The sequence below is a fragment of the Perissodus microlepis genome, chromosome 5 (assembly GCF_051167445.1).
Source record: "Perissodus microlepis isolate ML-2025 ecotype Zambia chromosome 5, ASM5116744v1, whole genome shotgun sequence".
Taxonomy (NCBI): Eukaryota; Metazoa; Chordata; class Actinopteri; order Cichliformes; family Cichlidae; genus Perissodus; species Perissodus microlepis.
In genome coordinates this window covers 5,798,194-5,824,045 of record NC_140465.1, presented here as the reverse complement: position 1 = coordinate 5,824,045, position 25,852 = coordinate 5,798,194, and the positions used below count along the sequence as shown (strand labels likewise).

The window sequence follows — 25,852 nt, the reverse complement described above, 5'->3', positions numbered from 1 at the left end:
TATTGGTGAGTACCCGTGCATATTTGAAAAGCACTTTATAAAGCGCTTTAGAAGAGTCAGTTGGGTCTGAAGGCTACAAGTTCAAATTTTAAAAAGAGGTGTATAGTATTCCCGAGTAATTCAAGTCATCTTAGCATAACACACCAGGGTTAAACTGTTGGGGGCTATAAAATGTGTACGTTGCATAATGGGTGATGTAGGCACTTGGGTTTGTCAACGGAAACAAATAAGAAATAAGAAAAGGTCTCTGGTTCTGGTTTTGAGCAACAACCTTGCGGCCTGAAAATTTAAGCCAATGGGAGAAGTTCCAAAATCTGCAGTTCCTTGTGTGGCGACTTGAGTCAGTCTTCACAGACACAATTTAAGAGCACAAGTAAACATGTTTAGAGTCTGTACAAGGAGCAGTTTTGGGCTCTATAACTATTTACCGTTATATATATTTTTGTTTATAGCTCACATGTTTAGCTTTTGTTTGGGCTCAGGCTTAAGGTTCAAGGTAGCCAGCAGCTGTCTCCTCGATTTTATCCCCCAGACCTGGCCCTGTGCTGTTAAGTGAGTGGACCAGTTCTTCCCGTAATGTGCTGTATGTATTGCTGATACAGGGAGTGCAGAATTATTAGGCAAATGAGTATTTTGTCCACATCATCCTCTTCATGCATGTTGTCTTACTCCAAGCTGTATAGGCTCGAAAGCCTACTACCAATTAAGCATATTAGGTGATGTGCATCTCTGTAACGAGAAGGGGTGTGGTCTAATGACATCAACACCCTATATCAGGTGTGCATAATTATTAGGCAACTTCCTTTCCTTTGGCAAAATGGGTCAAAAGAAGGACTTGACAGGCTCAGAAAAGTCAAAAATAGTGAGATATCTTGCAGAGGGATGCAGCAGTCTCAAAATTGCAAAGCTTCTGAAGCGTGATCATCGAACAATCAAGCGTTTCATTCAAAATAGTCAACAGGGTCGCAAGAAGCGTGGGGAAAAACCAAGGCGCAAAATAACTGCCCATGAACTGAGAAAAGTCAAGCGTGCAGCTGCCAAGATGCCACTTGCCACCAGTTTGGCCATATTTCAGAGCTGCAACATCACTGGAGTGCCCAAAAGCACAAGGTGTGCAATACTCAGAGACATGGCCAAGGTAAGAAAGGCTGAAAGACGACCACCACTGAACAAGACACACAAGCTGAAACGTCAAGACTGGGCCAAGAAATATCTCAAGACTGATTTTTCTAAGGTTTTATGGACTGATGAAATGAGAGTGAGTCTTGATGGGCCAGATGGATGGGCCCGTGGCTGGATTGGTAAAGGGCAGAGAGCTCCAGTCCGACTCAGACGCCAGCAAGGTGGAGGTGGAGTACTGGTTTGGGCTGGTATCATCAAAGATGAGCTTGTGGGGCCTTTTCGGGTTGAGGATGGAGTCAAGCTCAACTCCCAGTCCTACTGCCAGTTTCTGGAAGACACCTTCTTCAAGCAGTGGTACAGGAAGAAGTCTGCATCCTTCAAGAAAAACATGATTTTCATGCAGGACAATGCTCCATCACACGCGTCCAAGTACTCCACAGCGTGGCTGGCAAGAAAGGGTATAAAAGAAGAAAAACTAATGACATGGCCACCTTGTTCATCTGATCTGAACCCCATTGAGAACCTGTGGTCCATCATCAAATGTGAGATTTACAAGGAGGGAAAACAGTACACCTCTCTGAACAGTGTCTGGGAGGCTGTGGTTGCTGCTGCACGCAATGTTGATGGTGAACAGATCAAAACACTGACAGAATCCATGGATGGCAGGCTTTTGAGTGTCCTTGCAAAGAAAGGTGGCTATATTGGTCGCTGATTTGTTTTTGAATGTCAGAAATGTATATTTGTGAATGTGGAGATGTTATATTGGTTTCACTGGTGAAAATAAATAATTGAAATGGGTATATATTTGTTTTTTGTTAAGTTGCCTAATAGTTATGCACAGTAATAGTCACCTGCACACACAGATATCCCCCTAAAATAGCTAAAACTAAAAACAAACTAAAAACTACTTCCAAAAACATTCAGCTTTGATATTAATGAGTTTTTTGGGTTCATTGAGAACATGGTTGTTGTTCAATAATAAAATTATTCCTCAAAAATACAACTTGCCTAATAATTCTGCACTCCCTGTAGATAACGCCGCATCGCATTCAAAAATCAAAACACAGATTTTTTTTTTTTTGTAATATTAGTTACAAAATATCAAAATTAGGCATTACAAACATAAAATAAGCAATATGAGTAAATAAAAGAAGTGCTACTGGAGCCCCTCAAACACCACAATCGTTTCATGGTTTGAAATGATTGCAAAACAATAGAGAAATCGAAATATTATGCTTAAAATATCAGTTCAGGCACTTGGGCAGGTTTAGAAAAAAATACATCAATGTATATTGTTAATGTCTTCAAAATAAAATCCTCTGATTACTTTTTCAAACCTATCTAAAGTGCCTGGACTTGGATTTCTTGTGCAATTTTTTCGGAGCATAATGTTTTACAAAATATGCAATGTGGACTTAAATAGTAAAAGGTAATCAGCTTAAATTCTCAGAAATGTGAATTATGCTCTCTGTACTATCACCACGTACAAAGTACTTAGGGCCTATTTGATAACGAATGGCAAGGAAGGACTGCAGAGCTGGTGATAATTCTATGTTTTGTCCTCACAATTTGCTGTTTTTAAACTTCAGGGCAGAAATATAATTTCCTAATCAAAGTGGTTAAGGTTAAAAAGCTTTAGCAAACTGACACAGTGGAGTGGTAAGGCTTCTGACTTTGAAACTGAAACCCGAGAAACTTCCCGAGCAATTTGACCATCTCGGTGAATGAAGAGGGAGCTGTCTGGCATAAGGATGTAATTAACATCAAAGCAATAACATGTGATGATGTGCTAATTCTTTTTCAGGGCAGGTTTTTCCCCTCTCATAGAAAAGATGAATATAAATAGGCTGATAGTCTTTGTCTCTTTGTCTCCGAGTACACACTTGATTGAACGGCAGCACAAACACGACTGGTATGGATGTACCATCCCCTCCCCGCTGCACGCACACACACGCTACTGTCTCCCCTCCCCCCAGCTACAAAACAAAATCTCTACAAAAACAAGGATGTCTCCCATACACTGGGACTTTAACATGCTTCTCTGGTGCGTTTCAGTCCTCGTCAGTATCTGCAAAATTAAAAACAGAGTGGCGGTGAAGCCATGCCCAGAGAGATGAATGGCTTGTGGCTTGTATTTATTGCTCTGCATGCTGCCCACAGTAAGCTTAATGTTTTCACACCAAACAGAGCTTCACTTTTGTGCCTTACTGTGATCTCTCTGCCTCTGATCTGCACTGCAATGGAGCAACCCTGGCTTTACTGCATGTTTGTAGTAATAGTTTATGCATCTTGTGTCTTAACGTGAGCTTTAAGAGAGATACTGTTTGCTATATGTGTAACGGAGACAGAGATGTACCCTGTGACTGGGCCAGACATGCTGGGGGGAAGCTATTCGAGTTAAGCTGTCAGCCATTTACACATAATGTATCTTTTATGAATGTTTCATGTGCTGACCTAATTCCTTTCAGAGCCGAGTAAAAGCAATATGTTGCACATGAGAAGACACCAGAGCATCCAGCTGATCCTTTTGACATCCTCGGCCCACGACGAGGGGATAGGAAGGGTCGGCCAAATGGAAACAGAGCTGCGATGTGAAAGTCGAGAATAGAGGCTGTAGACCGCCCCGGCAGAGTTATTTTCAGCCATTTGTTTCTACAAAATCTACACTGCATCCCACAGAGATGGGGAATGAAACAGACACACAAGCAGATACTGTACTTTGCTCTCCGCCTTACGTGTAATTAAACCGCGCGCTTAAGCCCAGAGTTAAGAGACTGATCACTCTGACAGACTTGAATGTTTCAGCAGTGTTAAACAAGGACGAGGATCAGGAAGAGGAGGGGAGGAGGGGAGGAGGAGGGGGTGCTGCAGCTGCAGAAATCAGTGTGGGTGCTGTTGCTGAACTCCATCTAGAATTAAGTAAAATCAAACTGCTGTTCCAATGTGACGAGAGCTAACCCAAAGAAATTCATGCAGGGAAAAAGTGTGGCTGCTCAGTGTCGTCTCAAAACACAGATGTGTCACGTTATGTGATTACAGTGACAAACCTGTTTGATTTCATGAGCTTGCCAGACTACCGCGAGAGCAATTAGTCGCATCACTGATGGACGCGATACCGGAGGCTGTCTTCACAAGTAAATGAGCAAATTCAGTTTGTGTTTACGTTCACCTAACTGGAAGCAGACATCACATTTATGATCCTTGTAGTAAGAAATGTGAAGGCCTTGAAGGGAGCATGTCAGGTTTGATAGAAGGGTCTTTTGGTTTCATCAATCTTTTCAATGATCGTCGTGCCAGGAGGCACTGAGGACCAAAACAAAACTTTTAGCTGTACAACTGAGGAAGCTTCCGACGGTAGTCCGTTAGATGTTCAGGTTTGTTTAGGATCATTGTTCTGATGTAGTGGCCATCTCTCTTTTAACAGTACAATAGTAAAAAACCCTTACTGGAAGGATGTGAGGTTTGATAGAAGGGCCAACAAAGGATGTTAGCTTTTGGTTGACCATGATTATAAGCTCTTTTGTCTTACCCTTGTATGCAGAAGCTCGGGCTGCTGTGAAAGGCTTCGTAAGATGAACTGATCTCTAAAAGGTGTATAATACAGGCATTTTCATTCTAAACAAGTATAAAGCCAAAATGACACTAATATTGTCTTTTAAAAACATGCAGGTTTACTGAACTGGCCAAAATAGCGTGTGACCCCGATGGTATAACATGTAAGTAAATCTGGATGCTTCTAATTTTAAAATCTACTTTACACTTATACAAACAGGCTTGTGGATCTAATGTAATCCTGTTTTAAGTATTTGTGCATGCTTTACAGTGATATTGCTAATTAGAGGCCACGGATATCTGTGCTACACCACTGCTTTTGTGCTCCAGCCTTGTTAAACTTTAATCACAGCAGAGGCAGATGAAACATAGTAATAAAAGTGGTCACCTAATGTTAATTGTTTGGTTGCATAACAATATTAAGCAATAATTGAAGACGGCACTGATTAATGGCCTCCTGCCATAGAGCTCTCTAACTGGAAAATGTGTTGATCAGACAAAAAAAACCCAAGACCAGAATTTTGAAGACATCAGCTAGTGTTCTGGGAAGACGATTAAACCAATAAATTAAAATAAAATTTAAAAAATCGATAAAGTATGCTCTTGCTCTGCCCAGGCAGCATCCTGGCCTCCTCCCAACCTTGAAACCTCTCCTTCAGAGGAATCCCAGAGACTATTTTGTTTGCAGCTCACACACTCTACGCACTCAAGACTGTGTCTTCCCCACTGCTACAGTCCCCCCATCTGTCACTGTGACATTGCACTGGCTCCAAGGCTACGCAGGCTGTGGTTGTACCTGATGAATGATTAAGCAGATTTAAAGGGGGCCAGGGCAGAAGTGGAGTAGCAGCAGCAGAGGCCTTTAGGAGCACTTACCTTTTAAATGTGGCTGCACTGCCACGGTGCAAAGCCTGCTTTGGAGTGAAATGCCACAGAGTCAGTCTCCTACGGCCTGTGGAGCTGCTTCCAGCCTGGCATGACATTCCAGAGTCTGCCTCGTGAATCGCTGCCTTAACGTAGAGTTTGTAAGTAGTTCATGTATCGTTTGTGTCTTTGTGAGCACATATTTGAATGATACGCAGCTTTAAAAAAAAATAAAAAAAGTGTAGTTAAAAGTGTAGTTTAAATAGAAATGAGAAATCTGAATACGAATATCAGACTAATTTGATTATTCAACATTACTTTTCGTTAACCCTCATGTGCCTTCTGATTCGGTTACTTTGTGGCTTATCTCTGATGCTCAGAAGCTCTCACTCCAAAGAGAATGTGACCATGCTGCTGCTGAGGCTTGCAATCAATTTTAAAGTGCTTTGGTGCAAATTGCTCCACAAATGGACAGTCCATAACTGCAGGTTTGAGCATTTATACTGCTGATGTACAGCACGTTTCTCCATCTCCCTCATCCCCCCTGTGACTGCACCACAGTTAAATTCACCCTACAGATACACACAAACATAAAAAAGTGCATACATTTACACGTCGCTGCCAGTGATCATTTACAGTCATCAACAGTAAAAATGCAAAAGTGCCCTAATGATGTGACATCTTATGTTATGCAGTTTTACATCATCTGCAGCAGCAGATTGGTCGTGCAAGGGAACGTCAACACGTGTTGGTGCTATGTCTTTATCATGGTATAATGCCAGTGTCATTGCAGAGCTGAGCATAAATTTAACTGAACAGTAAAATGACACCATTAAATAAATGCAGAATTATTAGAAATATTTGCTCCTCCTGTTTGTGACCGGTGGCTGAACAGACAACTGACACAGGCTCACTTTGGCACTGAGGGAAAGTTTAAATATCATGAACGATCAGGTAAGTAGCTGAGTTAAAATTGACACTGAACTTTACAATGGAGCAGTTTGCATACATGCGACTCGTGCATTGTCTCACTCTTATTGCAAATTGTGTTACCTAATTAGCAAATTCATCTTCGTGATATCCCAGTGTGAAACTTCCTTCAAGACCTGTGGTTTGAAATGAATGAACAAAGTAATTATAGCTGTTTTTCCTTTGGGCATCTCCAGTTCAGGGCCCATGGTACAGATATTTTAAGGCGGATATTAACTCTCTTGTCTATTCCTAGATGGGTAGACCCACTGTTGACCTTGTAGTCACACAATTTAAATTGCTTAATTTAGTTTATCTGAAGTGATTCATTAAAAATCATTACAGTTGAAATCAGAAACACAGCAGCCGTGTTTAGCCCCCTTTCCTTTCACCAGAATTAATTCAACTGTGTTGATATTGGATTTAATGTTGCTTTAACTGCCAGTGATAGCTGCTCTGCAGCCGTGTTACCAGCAGTTTGTTGAAACCTCTGGGAGGTGCACAGCGATTACAGCAGAGGTATCCCTCATAACTATGATTTGGGAAAGAGGTCTGGTGTTTATGAATCCTAGAGAAGCAGACATACAAATGACTTTGTTTCCACTGAAGGGCGGTTACTATCAGGCTTTCTATCATCATAAAACAGGAAGTTTATGCATATGCCCATGCAAAGTAGGTTTTAATGTTCTCCATGTTGCCTGTTTGAGCCTCTACTACAATGTACACACTGCATTTCTTTGCATTCCCTTCTTTGTGTAGGTCTGACTTTCCCTTTTCAACTAAGGTACTAACACAACCCTGACAGATGTGCAATTCTGAAAATAATAGTACTTTATACAACATATAGAGCCTATTAAATTAAAATTAACTATTGGTAATTCTATCAAAAATATGACTCTGATTATGTCAACACCTCACACGGTTGCATGGGCCCCTGAATATAATAACAAGCTGTAGACTCCAAAAACACAAAGCATTAGTGTGACGTCTTGCAGTATAATCAACAATATATAACTGCACACGAGATGTACAGTAATATATTAAAGTCCTTCTAGAGGAAATTCTGTCACCTGGCACCCATCTTGAAAAATACCTACAGGCACTTAAATGGTTATGTTGAAGCATATCTTCATGAAACTGAGATAAAGACAACATATAGAATCATAAGTCAAATCTGATGACTTTCCCTTAAAACAAGATTATAAGAAATCTTTCTGCAGCACAGATTTAAATTCAGTGTTCTCCCAGTGCTGTGTTTCTCTTTATGTCTCTGGCATTAAAATTGGACAGTTTGTATCTATAAATGTACAAAGGTGCAATTTCCTATTAAAATGTCCCCGTGCACGATATCAGAGCCCACACTGACACTCCACAGTGGGAAGCAGCCATCACTGAAAATATTAATGACACGTCGTGACTTTTTCCAGCTGTGACAACAAGCGATTTGTTTAATATGAATGCTAAAAATTGTCTTTAATAATAATAATAATAATCTTTATCTGTAACTACTGAAGCACTGCCTTTAATATTTCTACATTTCGGCTTACATAATGGGTTATAGTCTTGTTTTTTCATCTCCAAGTTAGCCAGCTTGAGGTCATGTGTCAGTTCCTTATTAACTGGTCAAAATGTGCTCGCGCAACCTTTTGGCCCACCTCCCGTCCTCGGCCATATTAAATGAAGCCTTGTAAATATTGAATGAGACGCTATTCGGTGAGTACCCTACATCCTTGTTTATATTCTTTGCTGACTGCTAGTGTGTCCCTAAGGAGATATCCAGCCACGGACTTTCATCATCTCTGATGTAACTCGGCTCTTCCTGCTGTTAATGTATGAGGGGCCCTCTGAAGGATCGATGAGAAATCACAAAAGACTTTGTTTACACATAAGTGATGTTGTTTGATAAATTATTAAATCATCTGTGTTTCAAGCAGACTTTATGGAAGTCGAGGAAACGTATCTTTAAGAATAGATCTAACAAGAAAGGTTGCCTATTTAAAAATATGCACAGGAAAAATTGAAAGTGGTAACCCTGTGTTCTTGCAGTGGCAGCTGTACTGTCTGAACAAGAGGCTTGCAGTTACTAGTGTGGACATATTTATCTCTTTATCACCAGTCATTTTTCCTGTGGTATAAATATCTGTCCTCAAGTAGGTGCCTGATCTTTTTATATTTACTTGCTATTGTCTGTTTGACTAAAGGACAAACTTGTGAACCGGTGATTTTTTTTTCCTCTAGCCCAAACACCAGGCTGACTTTGAGGGCTTTGAGTGACGTCGCTTAACTTTTTCGACACATGTTCACATTAGGTTGAACTTTGGTGACTTCTTGACTCTTTGTCTAGCATCATTGTGGCCATTTAACAAATTGTGTAATTTATGACCATTAAGCATTAAAGCACCTCTTTAAATGTAACTGAGCACTTAAACATTTGGTGATGGGAATTTTTACTATTTTTATACATCATATAGACTTTGTGGTTAATGAAACTGAGATATTAGCTTTCATGATAATCATAATGGTTAGCTGAAACAAAGCACCAACCTCAAGAGCTGAAAAATCAAACAAATATAAAAGTGATTTTAAAAGATTGCAGTTCCTCAAATGGCCTCTTGAGGCTGCCTCCAATGGTGAGTCAGTCCACGTAAACACGCCCATTTTAATTCTTTTATCAAGCATTTTTGCAGCATTGTACAAGATAGTTTGGGCGTCTGTGGTTACTTAAACATAAGTGTCCCCTTATAATGATAAACAAGTTTTAAAAGGGGAAAAAAACTCATTTACATGGATACTGGTGAGGTTCAAAGTTAGGGGTGTGGTTGTTTGGCTTGACAGGTTTGCCTTCCCAGACAGCTGGTGCCCATTACGGTCTGCTAGGCCTCAATTATTACACCTCACCTCTTTTTGGAGTATTTTAATGGGTTTAAGAGTATGGCTTGCTCTTTGGTTCCAAGAACACCCCGTCTAAGAGGTTCGTGCTTCATTTTTGGTGAATTAAATTCTAAAATTTTAGCAGTCTGTTAATTAATTAATTAGCAGAGGTGTATTCTTTGGATCCCTACATGAAAGATAGGAGTAGCTACTGTGACATCCCATTTTGAAGCCTTGGAATGAGTGTTTCCAGTCTTTGTTTTGAAACATAGTAAAGGTTTAAGGCAGGGGTGTCCTGCATGTTTTAGATGTGTCCTTGATCCAACGCAGCTGATTTAAATGGTTAAATTACCTCCTCAACATGTCTTGAAGTTCTCCAGAGACCTGGTAATGAACTAATCATTTGATTCAGGTGTGTTGACCCAGGGTGAGATCTAAAATCTGCAGGACACCGGCCCTCGAGGCCTGGAGTTAGACACCCCTGGTTTAAGGCATTTCCATTGGCTTCTTTTTATTGGGAGAAAGACTCAGAAGTTCATGTTAGTGTCTAAGTTGTGGATGCAGCTTGCTCAGCACTTCAGCTTCTTGTCTACTAAAAAAGACACTAAGCTAACACTGCTGTTATAGAGTCCAACACCAATAAGTGATGTCATGGTGGCTTTGTCCATCTTTTATATGCAGTCTTTATATGTGGTCTTTATCTACAGTCCGTTTTCAATAAATTTTTAAATCCCCAAGAGCAAATTTAAACCCATACAGTTTAATCCCATTCATTTAAAGCAAGTGTAATCTAGGTGTTTTTAACATTATATCCTCCTGAGAGCCAGCCTATTAATTTATGTCCTCTCTAATGGACATTTGTTTTTGGTCTATATCTTTTCACTTATTTGAGCTAGTCCAGATGACCTTAATAGAGAACATCCTGGACTTTCCATTGATATCTCATGTATTTGGGCGGGCTATTAAAGGCTATTTTAGGATACAAAAAAAAACATGTACAAAAAGCATTAAAATCCCTTTACATTAATTATTATATATAGTAATGCATATATGATGTATATTATACATTAAACCCTGTTAATGTTAAACCTGTAGTCGCGGCAAAGCAGCTGTTAACAGCGTGTATGTTTGCTACTGTACTCCCTGCTCGCAGTACAGTGTGTCAGAGTGTATTGGTGTATTTGCCCTCCTCCTCCCAGCGGAGGGGCGGGGTCCATATGATTGCACATCAACACTCACGGCTAGCTGCAGATGCAACTCGGTCGCTCACACTTTCTCCACTTTCAGCTCACTCCCGGCGTTCCCGTCGCTGTTTAAACAACGTTTCCGCAACTTTTAGGAAGAGGAAATTTGAACATAAAGTATTTTTTAAATTATTATCATTGTGTGGTAATTTAAGAAAGAAAAAGAAGAGGAAGAGAAACCATCAGTTCAGCCGCTCCGCTCTTTGGGAAGATATGATGTGAGCACCGAAGCTGCAGGAGGACTGGATAACCGCGCATCCTTTAAGTAAGTGCTTCACGCCTCACCGGCACGGATTTATGGCTCGTGGAGATTAATAACCCCTAACATAGTGCTGCTCTTTTACCTTTTTCTTGGGGGGGTCATACGCTGCTTGCCTACCGTGGATATCATTTTCCTCTGATAATCTTATTGTGACCCGTAGCGTTCAGCAGCTAGCCTGTACCTAATATTGTTGTTCTCTCACTGCTATGACTCTACAGATGAACGACTCTTTGGGGACTTTAGGTGTAACATTACTGAAAATGACCTCTCCCTGCTGACTGACTGTTTTTATGTTATCTGCAGCACTAAACTCATGACAGATCATTTGTAGTGTAAGTGATGAGGCTGTTGTAACATTTCCAGGAGCTCTGTGTTTCCCATCCTCAGCAGCCTCATTATGTGCACAGCTTTTCTCTAGGTTACTGTGCACACACTACAGAATCTGACTTTCACCACTTGTTTTTTTTTTCTTTGCTCAAAAACCCTCCACCAAAAAAGTGTCCTGCATTTGCAGAAAGCCATGCTGACGCCCTTACCACTTCAATAAATATTTTAGCATTAGTTGTACAAATGAAACATGCAGCATCTCCCTGACTTACATTATGCACACTTCCACGCTGAGACGCGATTGGCTGCAGCTCAGCGTCTCTCCGTGTGGCAACAAGCCTTCCCCATCCACCCAGCAACTCCCTATTCCTCATGCTGTGGTGAGTCTCTCTGCCTCTGAGGGCCCTTTCTGCAGCATCCGACGTGGTAACCATGGCAACGGAGCCTGACCCTGGGCATGCTTACTACAGGCTTGACCTGGATTTCTCTCTACATGCCAGGCAGGGGCGCATGACTTGGGCAACTGACCCGCTTCTCACATTGATTGGCTGTCGAGCAGTGAGATCAGAGGCGACGATACGCTGCTTGTTCAACGAATCAATGAACTCACTTGTGATTGGCTTTGTGTCACTGGGTGTCTGAGTAATGTGTTTGTAATGTTAACACATTTGGTAATGCTGTTCTGGGAGACGAGACGGGTGCTTTGCCAGTTTTTCTAGGATGAAGACTGGCTTTTCTTTCTTTTCTTTTTTTTAAAATTAATCTAATGTGCCAGTAGGTTTAATCGTTTTGGATTGTGCACTAATGCTTGGGGAAAAAGACATCTGAAGATGATTTCTAATCTGTGTAAGTTAAGATGATCTCTGGCTTCTTGTTGCTTGGTTTTGTAGGATTTGAGCTTAATAATGAATTATTTTTAATTGCATATTTAAAAATTTTCTAAAATAAATTTTTGTTTAGCAGTTTTGCGTCACATGCCTGGTTTCAAATCCACCAGCTGGCTGGTTTCTGTGTGGAGTTTGCACGTTCTTCCCGTGTTTGCGTGGGTTCTCTCTGGGTTAGGTTAATGAGTGATTCTAAATGCTAAATTCCCCTTGCTGCAAATTTTGAGTGTAAATGGTTGTTTGTCTCTCTGTGTAAACCCTGTGACAGGGGCAGCCTGTCACCCCGGCAACCCTGAATTGGATAAGTGGAAGAGAGAGAAATTAATTTATTACGAAATTCTGTCCTTATTTTTTTTACTTTTAACTATTTACTTCTCTTCATTCCAGGGAAACAAAGCAATCTTTGTCAAAAAATGACTGTTAAAGGTACTTTTTGTAAAAACCTTCTGTAAACTACAGTTAAAACTTTGACCACAAGATGGCAGTGTTTTAAATGAAAATGTTAGTGTAGTTGTCTACTGCGCCAGAGGTAAATGATTAAATGCACAGTACTGTGCAAAAGTCGTGAGCCACCCCTCATTTGATCATATTTTGCTAGGAAATGGGACATAGGTGCATTGATTTATTGAAATATGCAAATACAAAAAATAAGAAAAAAAACTGAGTTTATTCATTTCTAACAAGCTTGAAAGTCCATATTTGGTACGAGCACCTTTATTCTTCAACACAGCTTGAAGTCTCTTGGGCATCTTTCTTATCCTTTCTTCAAGTTGTCTTAAGGAACGGTTCTCCAGGCTTCTTGAAGGACATTAAACGCTCTTCTTTGGACACGATCTCACGCTGCTTCAGTAATGTTGAGCTTCGTGCTCTTGGGAGGCCAATGCATGACTGATAGTGATCCACTGTGTGTTTTTCTATCCAGGCATACTTTACTGTACTGGCAGTGTGTTTGGGAGCCGTTGCCAATGAGATGCATTCCAGATTCTTCTTATTACTCTTTTGTGTTTATAATTCTATAATTTTAGACAACAACATGGCTGAATTAGAGCCGCGAACCATGACTGAGCCTCCACCATGTTTTAGAGACAGGAGGCACTCACAGTTGTACCCCTCTCCTGATTTCCTCCATAGTGTTTATTGATTTAACCACAATTTTCAAATTTGGATTCATCACTTCATAAGACCTGTTGCCACTAACTTTCAGGTCTTGTGTAATTTGGCACACCTCGGTTTCATCCCATGAATTTAGTGCCTTTTTTCTACTTGAACGATTCACGGATCAGTGTTAAGTAGCAAGGACTGGACTGAAAATGAGTGAAGAATCAGCCAATTTCTATTGAAGAACTTTAGCAACATTGTTCCGTTGGATGTGGAAGATATGTTCCTGATAGGTATGCACCTGTTTGGCAGATACACTTTTTCCTGCTTTTTAAATGGAGTTTTTTTTAGTATTTATTTCCCTCTTTGTTCCAGGGAAACACAGGATTCCTGATAAGCAAAGTGACCACACAGTGTTTAATATCTAGCTAGCACAAAGCTGCAGATAAATATCGGCTACATATAACTGTATTAAAATGTCAGTGTGTTTGCTCATGCTGATGTCACTGGGACCGGCTGCAGATATTCAGTCGATATTTCTGCACATCCTTAGATTCAAATATCAGCGGATTTTTGACCTTTTTTGTGTTACATTTGCTTGCCTTGCCTCCACACAGACACACACCCGCCCACCTGTGGAATTTCCCTGTATAAATAGTGGCACATTCAATGTCTTCCTCTTACTGTGTAATTCGAGTGTATATGTAATTCATTTCTGGAGGGATAAGTGAGCAGATGTTGTGGATTTAGTCGCCTTTGACAGAAAATGGAAGTGTTCATAGATCCGTCGCTGCGCAGCCCACGGCTCAGCTGTAAGATCCCCGAGGTGTCAGCTTGTTGTCGGAGCCAGACTGTGTAGGAGTGCCTATTTCTGTCCTCTCTCTCTCTCTCTCTGTGTGTCTCTCTGCCACTCGGTGCATCATAACTGAAGTCAGCACGGTCAGCCTCTTTGCTTCTCTGCCTGTCAATGTGAACCCTCGTATGCAGCTTAGCGTGCAGACTTAAGAGCACTCGAAGGAGTCAGAGTACCTGCTAAGAGGGAGAGCCATTGATTGAGTTTGTCTGTGGCAAGAGATCAAAGCTTCAGTGCAAAATTAGTCTATATGCAAAATGTGAATCTGCAGCTGTTTAGATTGTTGCTCTGAAGCAGTGAAATATTTTTAATTTGCAGATGTGAAGATTTCCTTGCCCTGCTTGCCCTCAGTGAAGACTAGAAGCCACTAATACAAGTGATTAGTCATCACGCAGCGATGATATTAATTTGGTTATTTTTAAAAAGTAATATAATATAATAACTCTCTGATATTCCTCATTAATTGTGAGTGGTGTTAATTCAAAGTGGACACATTTAGGAACCGCAGGAACAGAGAAACCACAACGGCTCATAAGGATTCCTTACAAACACAAGTTTGTCCAGGATTTACAGTCCTGTGATTTTTCTCCAGGCTTTCTGAAGCTCTTTCAAAGTTTTTCTCTTTATCACTCATTTTCAATCCAGCCCTCATACCTGTCCAGTATCAGAGGATTTTCTTTTTGTTTGTTGAGCCACTTAACTCTGGTGGGCAGTTAATACAAATAAATAATAAATAAATGAAAATACTGACAATAAATTAGTTTAAATGAAAAAACCCCCACTGGTCTTACTTTTCTTGACAGAGTACATAATTGCAAACTTGAGCATCTTCACAGACTGATAACTTTAGCATATTGGATAAAATAAAAATGACAAAGCTGAACTTTGGGGAGATCATCTGCAGCTGAAGGTAATGTTATTGCAATACTCAGCTTATTGCGATTTTTAACATTTTGCAATAATATCGTATCGTGAGTGAAATTCTGTGATAATATCGTATACCACTGGTAGACATACATCTTTATAGTGTGTTATGAAGGTTTCTTGTTTTTAACAGTGTCAGCTTGAGCTCTGGGAAATCTTGGTCAGCATCTAAACTATTTTAAACTATTTTCTGGTCTTTTATTGAGGGGAAAAAGGAAATAATATGCAGTGTTTCCTTGCAGTCTTGCATTAATGGAGTAATTATTCAACCACTGACAGAACATGAATTGTAAAAACTTGAATCACCTCTTTTCAAAAGCAGGCCTTCCAACACGCGCTCATCAGTATCCAAAAATAAAAACAAACGCCGGACTAAAAGAGACAACAAAAATAAACAGTGGGGGCTCGGAGGCGGGCAGGAGGTTCTAAAGGGCTGTCAGTAGCTGCATGCAGGATTTGTACGACTCTGTCACTAATGCACGATGTTTCGCACGCTGATGTTTACTTCACTGAGAGAAGAGTGCAGGCTGAAATGGTGTAAAATCAGTGTGGAGTCAGGCTGCAGATTTCTGCTCTGATGACCTAAGGAGAGGCATTCGAGCCGAAGCTGATTTTATTTATTCCCTGCGTGTGTTTCAAGACGTCGTTTAAAAGCCTTCCATTGTGTGCGTGTTTTGGGGCCGGCGAGGTCTGGCTGCCGTCGAACCATGTGAGTCACACGGCAACAATGCGATTCTCTGTCCTCTCCCCTCAGCACCGCTTCTCCTCAGAAATGAGGCTGGAATCAATAAGGTGTTTGCAGCCAGTGACCCACATTTACTGCTCTCAGATGATGAGAGGTTATCGGTAAACGAGGGATTCAAGAAATTCCTCCAGTCCTCACCGTGCTCGTGACGGATGTCGTGAACGCCTGGGTGGATTTAGTTTTCTCAGCCCGTGTTAAAGGCAGCTGTGTTCTGTATTGCAGATGTGATGGACCAGCAGAGGGCTCTGCATTCAGGTTGCCTGGTCTCAGGGGTCCGTACGCCTCCCGTTCGCCGCAACAGCAAGCTGGCCAGTCTGGGACGCATCTTCAAGCCCTGGAAGTGGAGGAAAAAGAAAAATGAGAAGCTGAAGCCCACAGGAGGTGAGTGTGACGCCGTGCACTTCCACGGGTGGCGTTAAACGCTGAAAGCCATAACATGCAAATAGTCCCACGCGCTCTCATTTCCTTATGCAGTCTGAGGACCGGTTTGATTAATGTTTGTGTTCGTGTAGCGGTGGAGAAGAAGGCAGCTGTACGGCAGAAGAGAGATGACCTCGTCAGGAGGAACCCCGGGGAGACCGAGACAGGTGCAGAACCACAGATGAACACACATTAGCGCACTAGCACACATATGACTCCAGGCTTTGCATGGTTCACTTGCTCAGCCGCATGAGGCCTAAACTGCCACGCAGACTCATTCCTGTCGCCTCTGTGTGCTATGTGCAGAGTCAGATCTTGCTTGTGGGGGTAACAGTGAAGACCTGGACACCCCCCCTCACTCTGACGGTGAGGACAGAGACGAGGAGCCGGTGGCACCGCTGGCCAACACTAATGAAGACCTGGGCAGTGATTTAGAAAGCTCAACAGGTACAGATGTAGGCTCAGGCTTTGTGTTCACCTTGTTGCTAGCACTAATTTCTTTTTATACATATCCTGTAACTGCCTCACAAAAATGCTGCTTTATTGCATCAGTTGTGCAAAACTGCTAAACATATTTGTCACATCTCTAAGAAACTTTAGGAAAACTGTTTTTAGCATCTTTTAGCTCATTGTTTTGATTTTACAGCTCATCTGTTTTTTACTGGATAGTCTCACGTACGTAAATTCATCACAGCAAACAACAGACCCACACCACGCTGGGGGACACAGGGAAGCATTTATCGTGTAAAGATAATAGTTGGTTTATAACAAATATAAAAAAAAATATATATAAAAATATAGGAGAGTAAATAAAGGTCACGACTTGACCAAAAGTATGGCTCTTAGCGCTTAGCTAATACTGGCCCCGCCAGTTTCTCAGCCAGCTATATTTGCCATTATTTTGGTATATATATATATATATATTAAAATTAAATGGAAATTCAAAAGAAAGGAAGAGATGAAAAACATTTCAAATATGTTATAAAAGTTTCTGCAACTTCCTTGTTGACATGTGTTCAGAAAACAAAACAAAGAAAACAACCACCTGATGCGAGTCAGAGTATAAACGAATAATCCATGACTTGTTGTAACAGTGCAACAATTATTTTAAGGGCTCATAAATAACAACACACAACAAATGTCAGACATCTGTTTGTGTTTCACGTGTCTGAAAGAAAATGTAAAAACATCCGTCAATGTTTAAATCGCCAAATATGGATACAGACTCTTCCTTACTTTAGTTTCTATTTTCATCACCTGATTTAAAATAAGTGATATTGATTATAAAATGGGTTTTCCGAGTGCAGTTGCGCTATGTCTCTGATTGTCCACTAGGTGGAGCCAGAGGCTTCAGAAACTCACTAAACCTTTCGGCTTACCTTCGCTGTGTGCTTTCAGTACAAGATGTGACTGAAGTGGCAAAGACAGCAGGTGATCAGAGTCAGAGTGAAGATGGAGAAGATGAAAGCACCTCAATCAGTGACCCCAGCGAAGAGCAGATGCAGGGCAAAGCGGAGGGTATCGAGGGGAAGCAGGAGGCGGCGGCGACCAAGCCTCAGAGACGAGCCAGCACCCCTCCTCCACCCAGCCTGCCTGTCAAACTGCTCACCAGGCTGGGCAGCTTAGAAGGTGCGTCCAGCAGGACCCACAGTGATGTAAAATCAGCGTTCGGTATCTGACTCGATGTGTTTCGCTTCTCCAGGTGCTCCTCCAGTGCCGGTGAAGAAGTCCCCTGCCACCTTACCCAGGAACTTCACTCTGCCCAAAGACCCTCATGGCTCTCTGTTGAGAGGCAGGATCTCCACACCCACCGGGTCCCCTCACCTCGGGGCGCTGCACCCACAGCTGCCCCCCAGCTGCATCATTGAGGAGCTGCACCGCGCCCTGGCTACCAAACACAGACAGGACAGGTCAGGCTTGATGTGCAGCATTTCCACCACGTCTCTGTTTGTGTAGTTGCCAAAGAACACAAACAGCACTTTGGTCAGTGAATGGATTTGCATTAGTCCTGTTAGACAGAAACTCCCACAACAAAAATTTAACCAATGTGGAGCAAAAAAAAAAGACCACAGGCGTCGTGTAAAAAGAGGAAAAGTATTTCTAAATATATTTTATGTATGGATTTTAAAGACCTGTTTTAAATGATGACCCCTTCAGAACAGAATCCAACTTATAATCAGCTTAATCTCACCAGCAACATATTGGGACAGTTTCTTTTTAACAAGGAGCAGCCATGTCTGACCCCCTCTGACCTTCAGGGGCAGCTGTGCTGTGTGATGATATGCTTCACGCTCGTCCTTCAGGGCACAGTGGAAGGGTTGGAGTCATATGTGAGCGTTACTCACAGACTGGAGCTGCAGGCCAGCAGGCTGTTGATTAGATTTAAAGAAGCAGCCTTCTATTTGAGTTTGCCTCCCGTTAATGCTGACCCAGACAGTGTGTGCACGTGGACAGAGATGCTAATCTTCAAGTGCTAAAAATGAATGAAATGAGGATAAAATTTGAACTTTTTTTTTTTATTCTAGTGCAGAAACCAACAAAATGTGAACAAGTGTTTAAAAAATGAATGAATGGACGATTGATTGTGTTTAGTTTTCTTTAGATTTGCTTTGATGTTGGCGCTTGAACAAGGACGTGCAAGTAAATGCTTCACAGACCTATAGTATTATTGGTATTTTGAGTGTTTTTCAGATTGTGTTTATACTTGCGGATGTTTCATTTGCGAGTGTTGTTGTTTTTTTTAGATCTGTAAACCTGTTAGTGAAGCAGAAAACAACAGAGAGGGACTCCTGGTGTATTCAAAGCTTTTCATCTCTTATTTTGCCTTTGGAACCCAAACTGAAGCTTTATGCAGTATAACGACTGTTTAATGCTCTGTTTTATAGTTTACAGTCACCTCATGAAGATAAATCAGTCTGTTGTTCCAGTGTCTTGGTCACAGGATTGTTACATTGTGATGCTTTAGTTATGCGATTTCTGCCTGGGCTGCAGACACAACCTGAACTCTTTAATCACTTCAGTGACTGCTGCTCGACCACGTTCGGTGGTAAACTAACATTTCAGCTGCTCTCTGAAAGATGAGCCGTGCAGCATCTCAGTCGCTCAAACACAACAATTCACCACAGCTGTAACTGACAGACATCTCGTGACATGTGACCTCAGTTTTCAGATGAAGGAGGCGCGCTCGTCTCCGAAACGCCGTCCGGAGGGCCGCCTGTCTCGCACGTCCAGCACAGAGAAGGACCCGGCCGGAGAGTCCGAGAGCAAGAAGGAGTCTGACGAGAACAAGGAGAACTGGCGTCTGGATGAATACTTGAGCGACCAGGACAGCTGGAACGAGTCTGTGATCTCCGGTATGTGTGCCGACAGCCGACTTGTGGTATGATGTTTGCTTTACTGTTATCGCCCACGTTCTGTGCAGAGCCCAAATCTGGGCACCCTGTCAGTGGATAATGAAGCTGCATAATCTGTGGTGATGTTTGTTTATACTCGCAGCCTGACGGGGAGATTTACATGGATGATGAATGGCATACTTGCTGGTGTTAAGTTTCAGAGCCTGTCAACATCTGCTCTGGTGGCCTAATTCTTAGCTGTTCATTTGGGTCAGTGGTGCTCGGACTCCTGCCGTTAGCATGTCTGCGACTCTGGGGGAAAAAATGTTAAAAGGGTGAACTGTGGAGCTCACTGGAGGCTTAAATAGCACTGCCACAAAGGTTTACTCTTACCCAGAAAGGGTTAGTCGCAGAGATAGTGATGCTAATGTGTGGTGAAGGAGATGCTAACAGGATGAAAGCAGGAAAAAAAACAATGAATCAAAGAGAGTCACAGCTCAGATTTAAGAATGGTAGCAGTGCATCTTTGCACAAATCAGATATTTTTGGATACTATGAATGCCTTTTAATGGCCTCTTTTGTCAAGCAGAAACATGTGGTGTTAAAACTTAGAGCCCAAAAACTGCAGCTCTTTCAGTGGACGAGCGAGGCTCGGTAATAATTTGAATATTTTTGATGCCTAAAGTTAGGTTTAGTTGACACTCCTCCGCATCAAAAGGAGCCAGTTGAGGCCCAGGATGCCTTCTGGGCATCTTGGCTGGCTTGGGAACATCTTGGTGTCCCCTCAGAAGTGTTGGAGGAGGTGGTCAGGGGAGAGGGGAGGTCTGCTGCCCTTGCGACCTGGAATGGCAGAAAATATGCAGATGCTGGGATGGGCATTTGCTTTTACCAATGATTCCAGTCACAAACTCTGCCTCAGGAATGTTTGTGTCAGGAAGGGCATCCACCACAAAATCTGTGCCAAATCAAACATGTGGATCCATCTGCTGTGGTGACCTCAGCCAAGTTCTAACATTAGTCTAAGTAATTGGCAGGTATCCGTGTTTGTGCACAGCAGGCATGTCACAGTTGATACTTTCATCTTTTATATGCAGTCTGTGTTCTTTTAAATTGAACATAAACTCGAAATATTTAAAACATGAAAGGTTTGATGGAGACGAGCACTCAGTCAAGGTGTGACATCTGATCTGCTCAGTCAGATCAGTTTTCCTGGTAAAGACAAAAAGAGCATCATACCAGCTAATTTCCCAGGAAACAACTACAGCACTGGGCATTTGTGAAGGGAGGGAATTTTATGGAAATACTTCAAGATGCTTCAGTCTGCAAGAGACGTGCAAGCCTGGGTGAAGATTTTCTGTATTTTTTTAATCAAGCCAACTCAGCAAACATGAAACCAAAGCTTCACACTGGCTTAAAAAACCCGTTAATAACCCGGAGCAGACCCGAACTTAATCCAGCGTTTGTGGAAGGTGTTTTATGTAAGAGAACGAGGGTTCAGACCTGTCCACTCAGACTCGTGCTCTAATCAAATGTGTAGCTGTTGCGAGGAATGTGTGAAAGTTCACAGGCTAATGCTTAGATGATTAGAATCAGTTTAGCAGGTTAAGCTGGAAAACTATGTGCAGCAGCTAGAAAGCCACTGTAGAGCCACTGACGTTAACTTGTGTTCGACGACGACAGGGACCCTCCCACGCAGAATGAAGAAGGAGCTGCTGGCTGTGAAGCTTCGGAACAGGCCCAGCAAGCAGGAGCTGGAGGACCGCAACATCTTCCCCGTCCGCAGCGATCAGGAGCGGCAAGAAATCCGCCAACAGATAGAGATGAAGCTGGCCAAGTGAGTCGCTGTGTGTGGAGCCAGACCAGCATCCCACCCCTGTCTGACCCCCACCCCCTCATCGTGCTCTGTCTCATGTATGTCCGTTTCATCTCTCATCATCGCTGTTGACTGCACTTTGCCTGCTTGTCTATTTCCCATATGTAAATAATAATTATAATGATTATAATAATATGAATGATAGAGGTCCTTGAATGCAACACAGAGGCTTTTAATGCACATTCAGTTTGTGCCCTCAACCTGAGCTGTGTAAATCTCTGCACAGTGTAAACCGGTAAGTACAGCAGAACATTGTTTTTACACACAACACTTTAATCACATCCGATGCGGTAAACGAGACAGAAACCATTTACAGACAAGCAGATGCACTTCCTATGACTGTGCACAGAAAGTTCACCAAGAGGGCAGATGGCCGTCAATGAAAGGAGGGAATGGAGCTAAAATAATTATTTATACCTGCTCCAAGACAAAAAGCAAACATCAACTTTGTTTTTGCAAATATTTCATTGAATACAATATTTCCATTTATCAGAGTTGAAGTATAACAACATTAATGTTACATTGCTGTTATCACAAGGAAGCCGGTTTTTCCCATAATTACTAGAATCCTGCTAATATATGCTCGATTGTTTGGATGAAACCGAAACGTGTATAAATGAAGCATCAGGCTGAGGTGGCTGTTGTCAGGCAGATCCTGCTAGAAATTCTCTGCTTCTGCTCACAAATACTGTAACTACCTGTGTCAAAACTGAGCCTTTTCTATAGGGAGCTTAATGAAAAGTTCCAGACATCCCAGGAATGTTAATTCTGTGGGTTACAGTTCAGCCCCTTGTGAAACTTTCCAGGAAAGGTAGTTTTCCCTCTTATTTCAGAAATACACCGGGTATCTCTGACGTAGCTTCACTCTGTCCTTTACACGTTTTCCCATCACAGCCAGAGAATTTTAAAAGCAGGACATATAATCCAGAAAGAGACTTTTATTATGAAAATCATCCCATTCTGTGTCTGTGCCTTCTTCAGTGTGTTTATCAGAGCATGTCAATGAAACGTTCACTGAGATTCGCTGCTGCTGGTGAGAACAGTTGGTGACAGTGAGCCTAGATTGTGTTTAAAAGATGGATTTAGCCACTGTGATGTCACCCTTTATATATTTATTTATTCATTCATTCAAAATTCATTCAAATGTAGCCCTTTGGCTGCTGCCATGTTGTTTTTTTCTGGCCCAGAAATAACCGTATTTGTGCAAGAGGTTGGAGTGCTGAGTTATCAGCTTGATTAGCATTTTTCAACCCCAGTATTTGCTGCTGGAACCAGGCAGTGACCGAACACACTACAAGTCAACCTAATGCTTTTATTTTCAGGTGTCTACAGCAGGGGTCTAATCTAATCTAATCTAGTACTCAACTTTCACGTCATGTTTTAGTGATTACTAGTTTTATTGAATTTTTTTTTTATTATGCAAAATATAAAACATCTCTCCCCTTTAAACACCCCTAAGAAGCCATCATCGTCATATAAGCGCCATCACTCTTAATAAACCTAAAAATCAGCCATGATACTTGATTGAACATGACGTCGAATGTGTTTGTTGCCACTTGTCTCCTAAAACAATGAATCTGAGCTAAATGGCACTGGGATCTAGAATTTTATGAGTCCTTTCCCAAAATTCCTGCACCTCCCTACACGTGCCTTCTCTTCATTTTATACATCTGTGATGATCTTGGATCACTTTGACATCCAGCCATCCACATCATACAGATACAGTCGCCTAAAGAAATGGTGTAATGCCTCCATAACCATGCTCACAACAGCTCGTCAGCGCAGCGTTGTCCTAGTACACTATTGCTACGTTCACACTGCAGGTCTTAATGCTCAATTCCGATTTTTTGATCAAATCCGATTTTTTTTTGTCTGCTTGTTCACACTATAAATAAAATGTGACAGCAAACGCGCTCTAGTGTGAACCCTCAAAGCGGCCCGCATGCGCAAAAGAAGACGTCACACACAACGCGCTCTGTTTAGACCCAGACCAAACAGTATTGTTTGACTGATGGCCCTTAATATAAAGACTTGTTTCGGACTTCACGTTTCCCAATTTTGCTTTAAGTTATAAAGTTATTTTGTTCTTTACATATGGCCTAATAATGATCCTTATTGCTGTTTTAGAGAGGAGCGGTGCTTCAAAGGATAGTTACAGATGTCTGTCAGAATCTGCAGATTATACAGTACAAAGAAAATGTTCACGTTTCTCCAACGCTGTCTTCCCAACAGTTTCACTGGATGGCCAGGAAGTGTTCGCGATGTCTTCTCCGGCGCCGATAATTGGCGTCTGTCTTGTGTCAGTGACGGAAAAGACGGAAACAGCAGTCGCTTTCTAAAACATCAGATATGTATCGGATTCAGTACCACATACGAAAGTGACCCAGATCGGATTTGAAAATATGGGATTTGTGCCGTTCACACTGTCATACCATGATCAGATATGGGTCCAAAAAGTTGGATTTGATGTGCTTTCCCCTGCAGTGTGAACGTAGCCTAAGTTGCTCTGTTGCGTGTAGTTCCATGTAAATAGTGCAGTCGATTTTAACAGCCCTGCCATGAGTTCTACCTTTACAAAGCTCATTCATTTTTGTTGTAATGCACACCTGTGTGAATTTTACGCAGTGGAAATGTATTATGTATTATGCAGGTGTTAAAGAAAAGAAAAAGACACCTTTCAATGAGTGTATATGTGAGCAGGCAGAATGAATGCTAGGTTATTTGAGAGTTTCTGTGCTAACGTGGGTTTTGGTTCTTATAGCGCTTTTCTAATGAGTATTGAGCACCAAGTGATTTTTGCTACAAGCCTCATTCACCCAGTTATAGACCCACATTCATACAAGCAGTTTTTTCCTATACCTAAGCAAACACTAACTGGTGGATGCATCGGGGTTCAGTAGAAATCGATCGGGGAATCGATCGACCAACCTTCCCCTTGATAGGACTTCCTCCTGACCCAGAGCCACCCCAGCTGTTTTCCACATCAGCTGTGTGTAGATTGTAAACAGTTTGCGATTGTTGTTGCTCACCTTTGCTTGGATGTGGTTTTCGGGAATGTGGAACAGGATTTTCTGAAAGGCAGAGCAGAAAGGCCACGCAGATCATAATAGTATTTGTCATGTTATGTAAAAGGCAATAGGCTGTTACTACGGTGACTTTAATAGGATTATAGTAACTATAAAATTAGATTTTCTTTTTTGTGTGTGAATAACACAGCGACAGGGTGTTCTGGTATGCTTCTGCAGCGTCAGAATTGAGAAGGAAAGTTCATATTTCTCCGAGTCCCCAAAATAAATGAGTTCTTTGGAACACTTTCATACCACGGTGAGATCAAGTGTGGGCGTTGGACAGTAACACAGGCTCTCTCCACAGTGAGCGACTCCGACTTTGAGGACTCACACAGAGTCTATGCTGATTTTAGAGCTGTTTGCACTTTTCTCTCAGAGGACTATTAACACATTGAGTCGTTTTTCATACCTTTGTTGATACGGGCAGCTGTGATAATAGCCTGTTAGCAAAGTGTTCACACCTCACTTGTGCTTCCGAGGCTGCTAAGTGCTTTAATTCGACGTTGACCCGCTTTCAGCGAGCTGAAATAGAAGCTATTGTTCTCAGAGAGTGACAAACAAGTGCAAGTTTCTAATTAGCTTTTTCAAATGCATCGCTACGGCTCTCAGCTCTGAAGACTGAATTACAGTAAACGTGTCTCAGCTGAACAGCTTCAAATCATGTTGCAGTGCAGAATACTGTGACATTTTCTTCAGTGATGGCTTATTATATGTGCATATGAAAGCCTCTAAATAATGACCCTGAATCCTCCCTTAGTTATGCTGCAATAGACGTAGGCTGCCGGGGGATTCCCATGATGCATTGAGTTTTTCCTTTCCAGTCACCTTTCTCACTCACTATGTATTAATAGACCTCTCTGCATTGAATCATATCTGTTATTAACCTCTGTCTCTCTTCCGCAGCATGTCTTTTATCCTGTCTTCCTTCTCTCACCCCAACCGGTCGCAGCAGATGGCCCCGCCCCTCCCTGAGCCTGGTTCTGCCGGAGGTTTCTTCCTGTTAAAAGGGAGTTTTTCCTTCCCACTGTCGCCAAAGTGCTTGCTCATAGGGGGTCATATGATTGTTGGGTTTTTCTCTGTATCTATGAAGCGCCTTGAGGCGACTTTTGTTGTGATTTGGCGCTATATAAATAAAATTGAATTGAATTGAATAGTTAATAAAGCACCTGCGTTATACTGTAATGCTGTTTGCTTTTGTTGAACAGGCTCCTTTAAGAGCAGTTTAGTGCTGTAATCAGTCAGTTTGTAGTAACCATGGGTCGGACCACTGCGTGTGATGTGTAATATGCATTGTGATGATGATGGTGATGCAGAGAATCCTGCCGCTTTACAGGTCCTCTCAGCTCTATGGAGAGTTTTAGCTTCTTTGAGCTCTTTGTTTTGATTTTATTCATATTTCTCAGCAGAACAAAGAAACTGCTGAAAGGAGGCTTTAATTGTACTT

The 25,852-nt window shown here is 41.8% G+C and overlaps 1 protein-coding gene across 3 annotated transcripts in view; it reads left to right on the top strand.

Annotated features, from left to right (window-relative positions):
* Positions 1-25,852, top strand: part of phactr3b (phosphatase and actin regulator 3b) — a 59,603-nt gene that overhangs the window by 12,302 nt on the left and 21,449 nt on the right. Inside the window, exons 1-8 of one of the 3 annotated variants that reach the window (XM_084927504.1) lie at positions 10,616-10,887; positions 15,938-16,096; positions 16,228-16,302; positions 16,442-16,582; positions 17,534-17,764; positions 17,838-18,045; positions 19,298-19,488; positions 21,148-21,301. In XM_084927504.1, the coding sequence (XP_084783630.1) occupies positions 15,943-16,096; positions 16,228-16,302; positions 16,442-16,582; positions 17,534-17,764; positions 17,838-18,045; positions 19,298-19,488; positions 21,148-21,301 (1,154 nt within the window). In that variant the 5' untranslated portion in view covers positions 10,616-10,887; positions 15,938-15,942. Of the gene's footprint in view, positions 1-10,615; positions 10,888-11,870; positions 12,058-15,937; positions 16,097-16,227; positions 16,303-16,441; positions 16,583-17,533; positions 17,765-17,837; positions 18,046-19,297; positions 19,489-21,147; positions 21,302-25,852 lie in introns of those variants that run through there. The other 2 variants (XM_084927503.1, XM_084927502.1) reach the window with 2 other exon arrangements.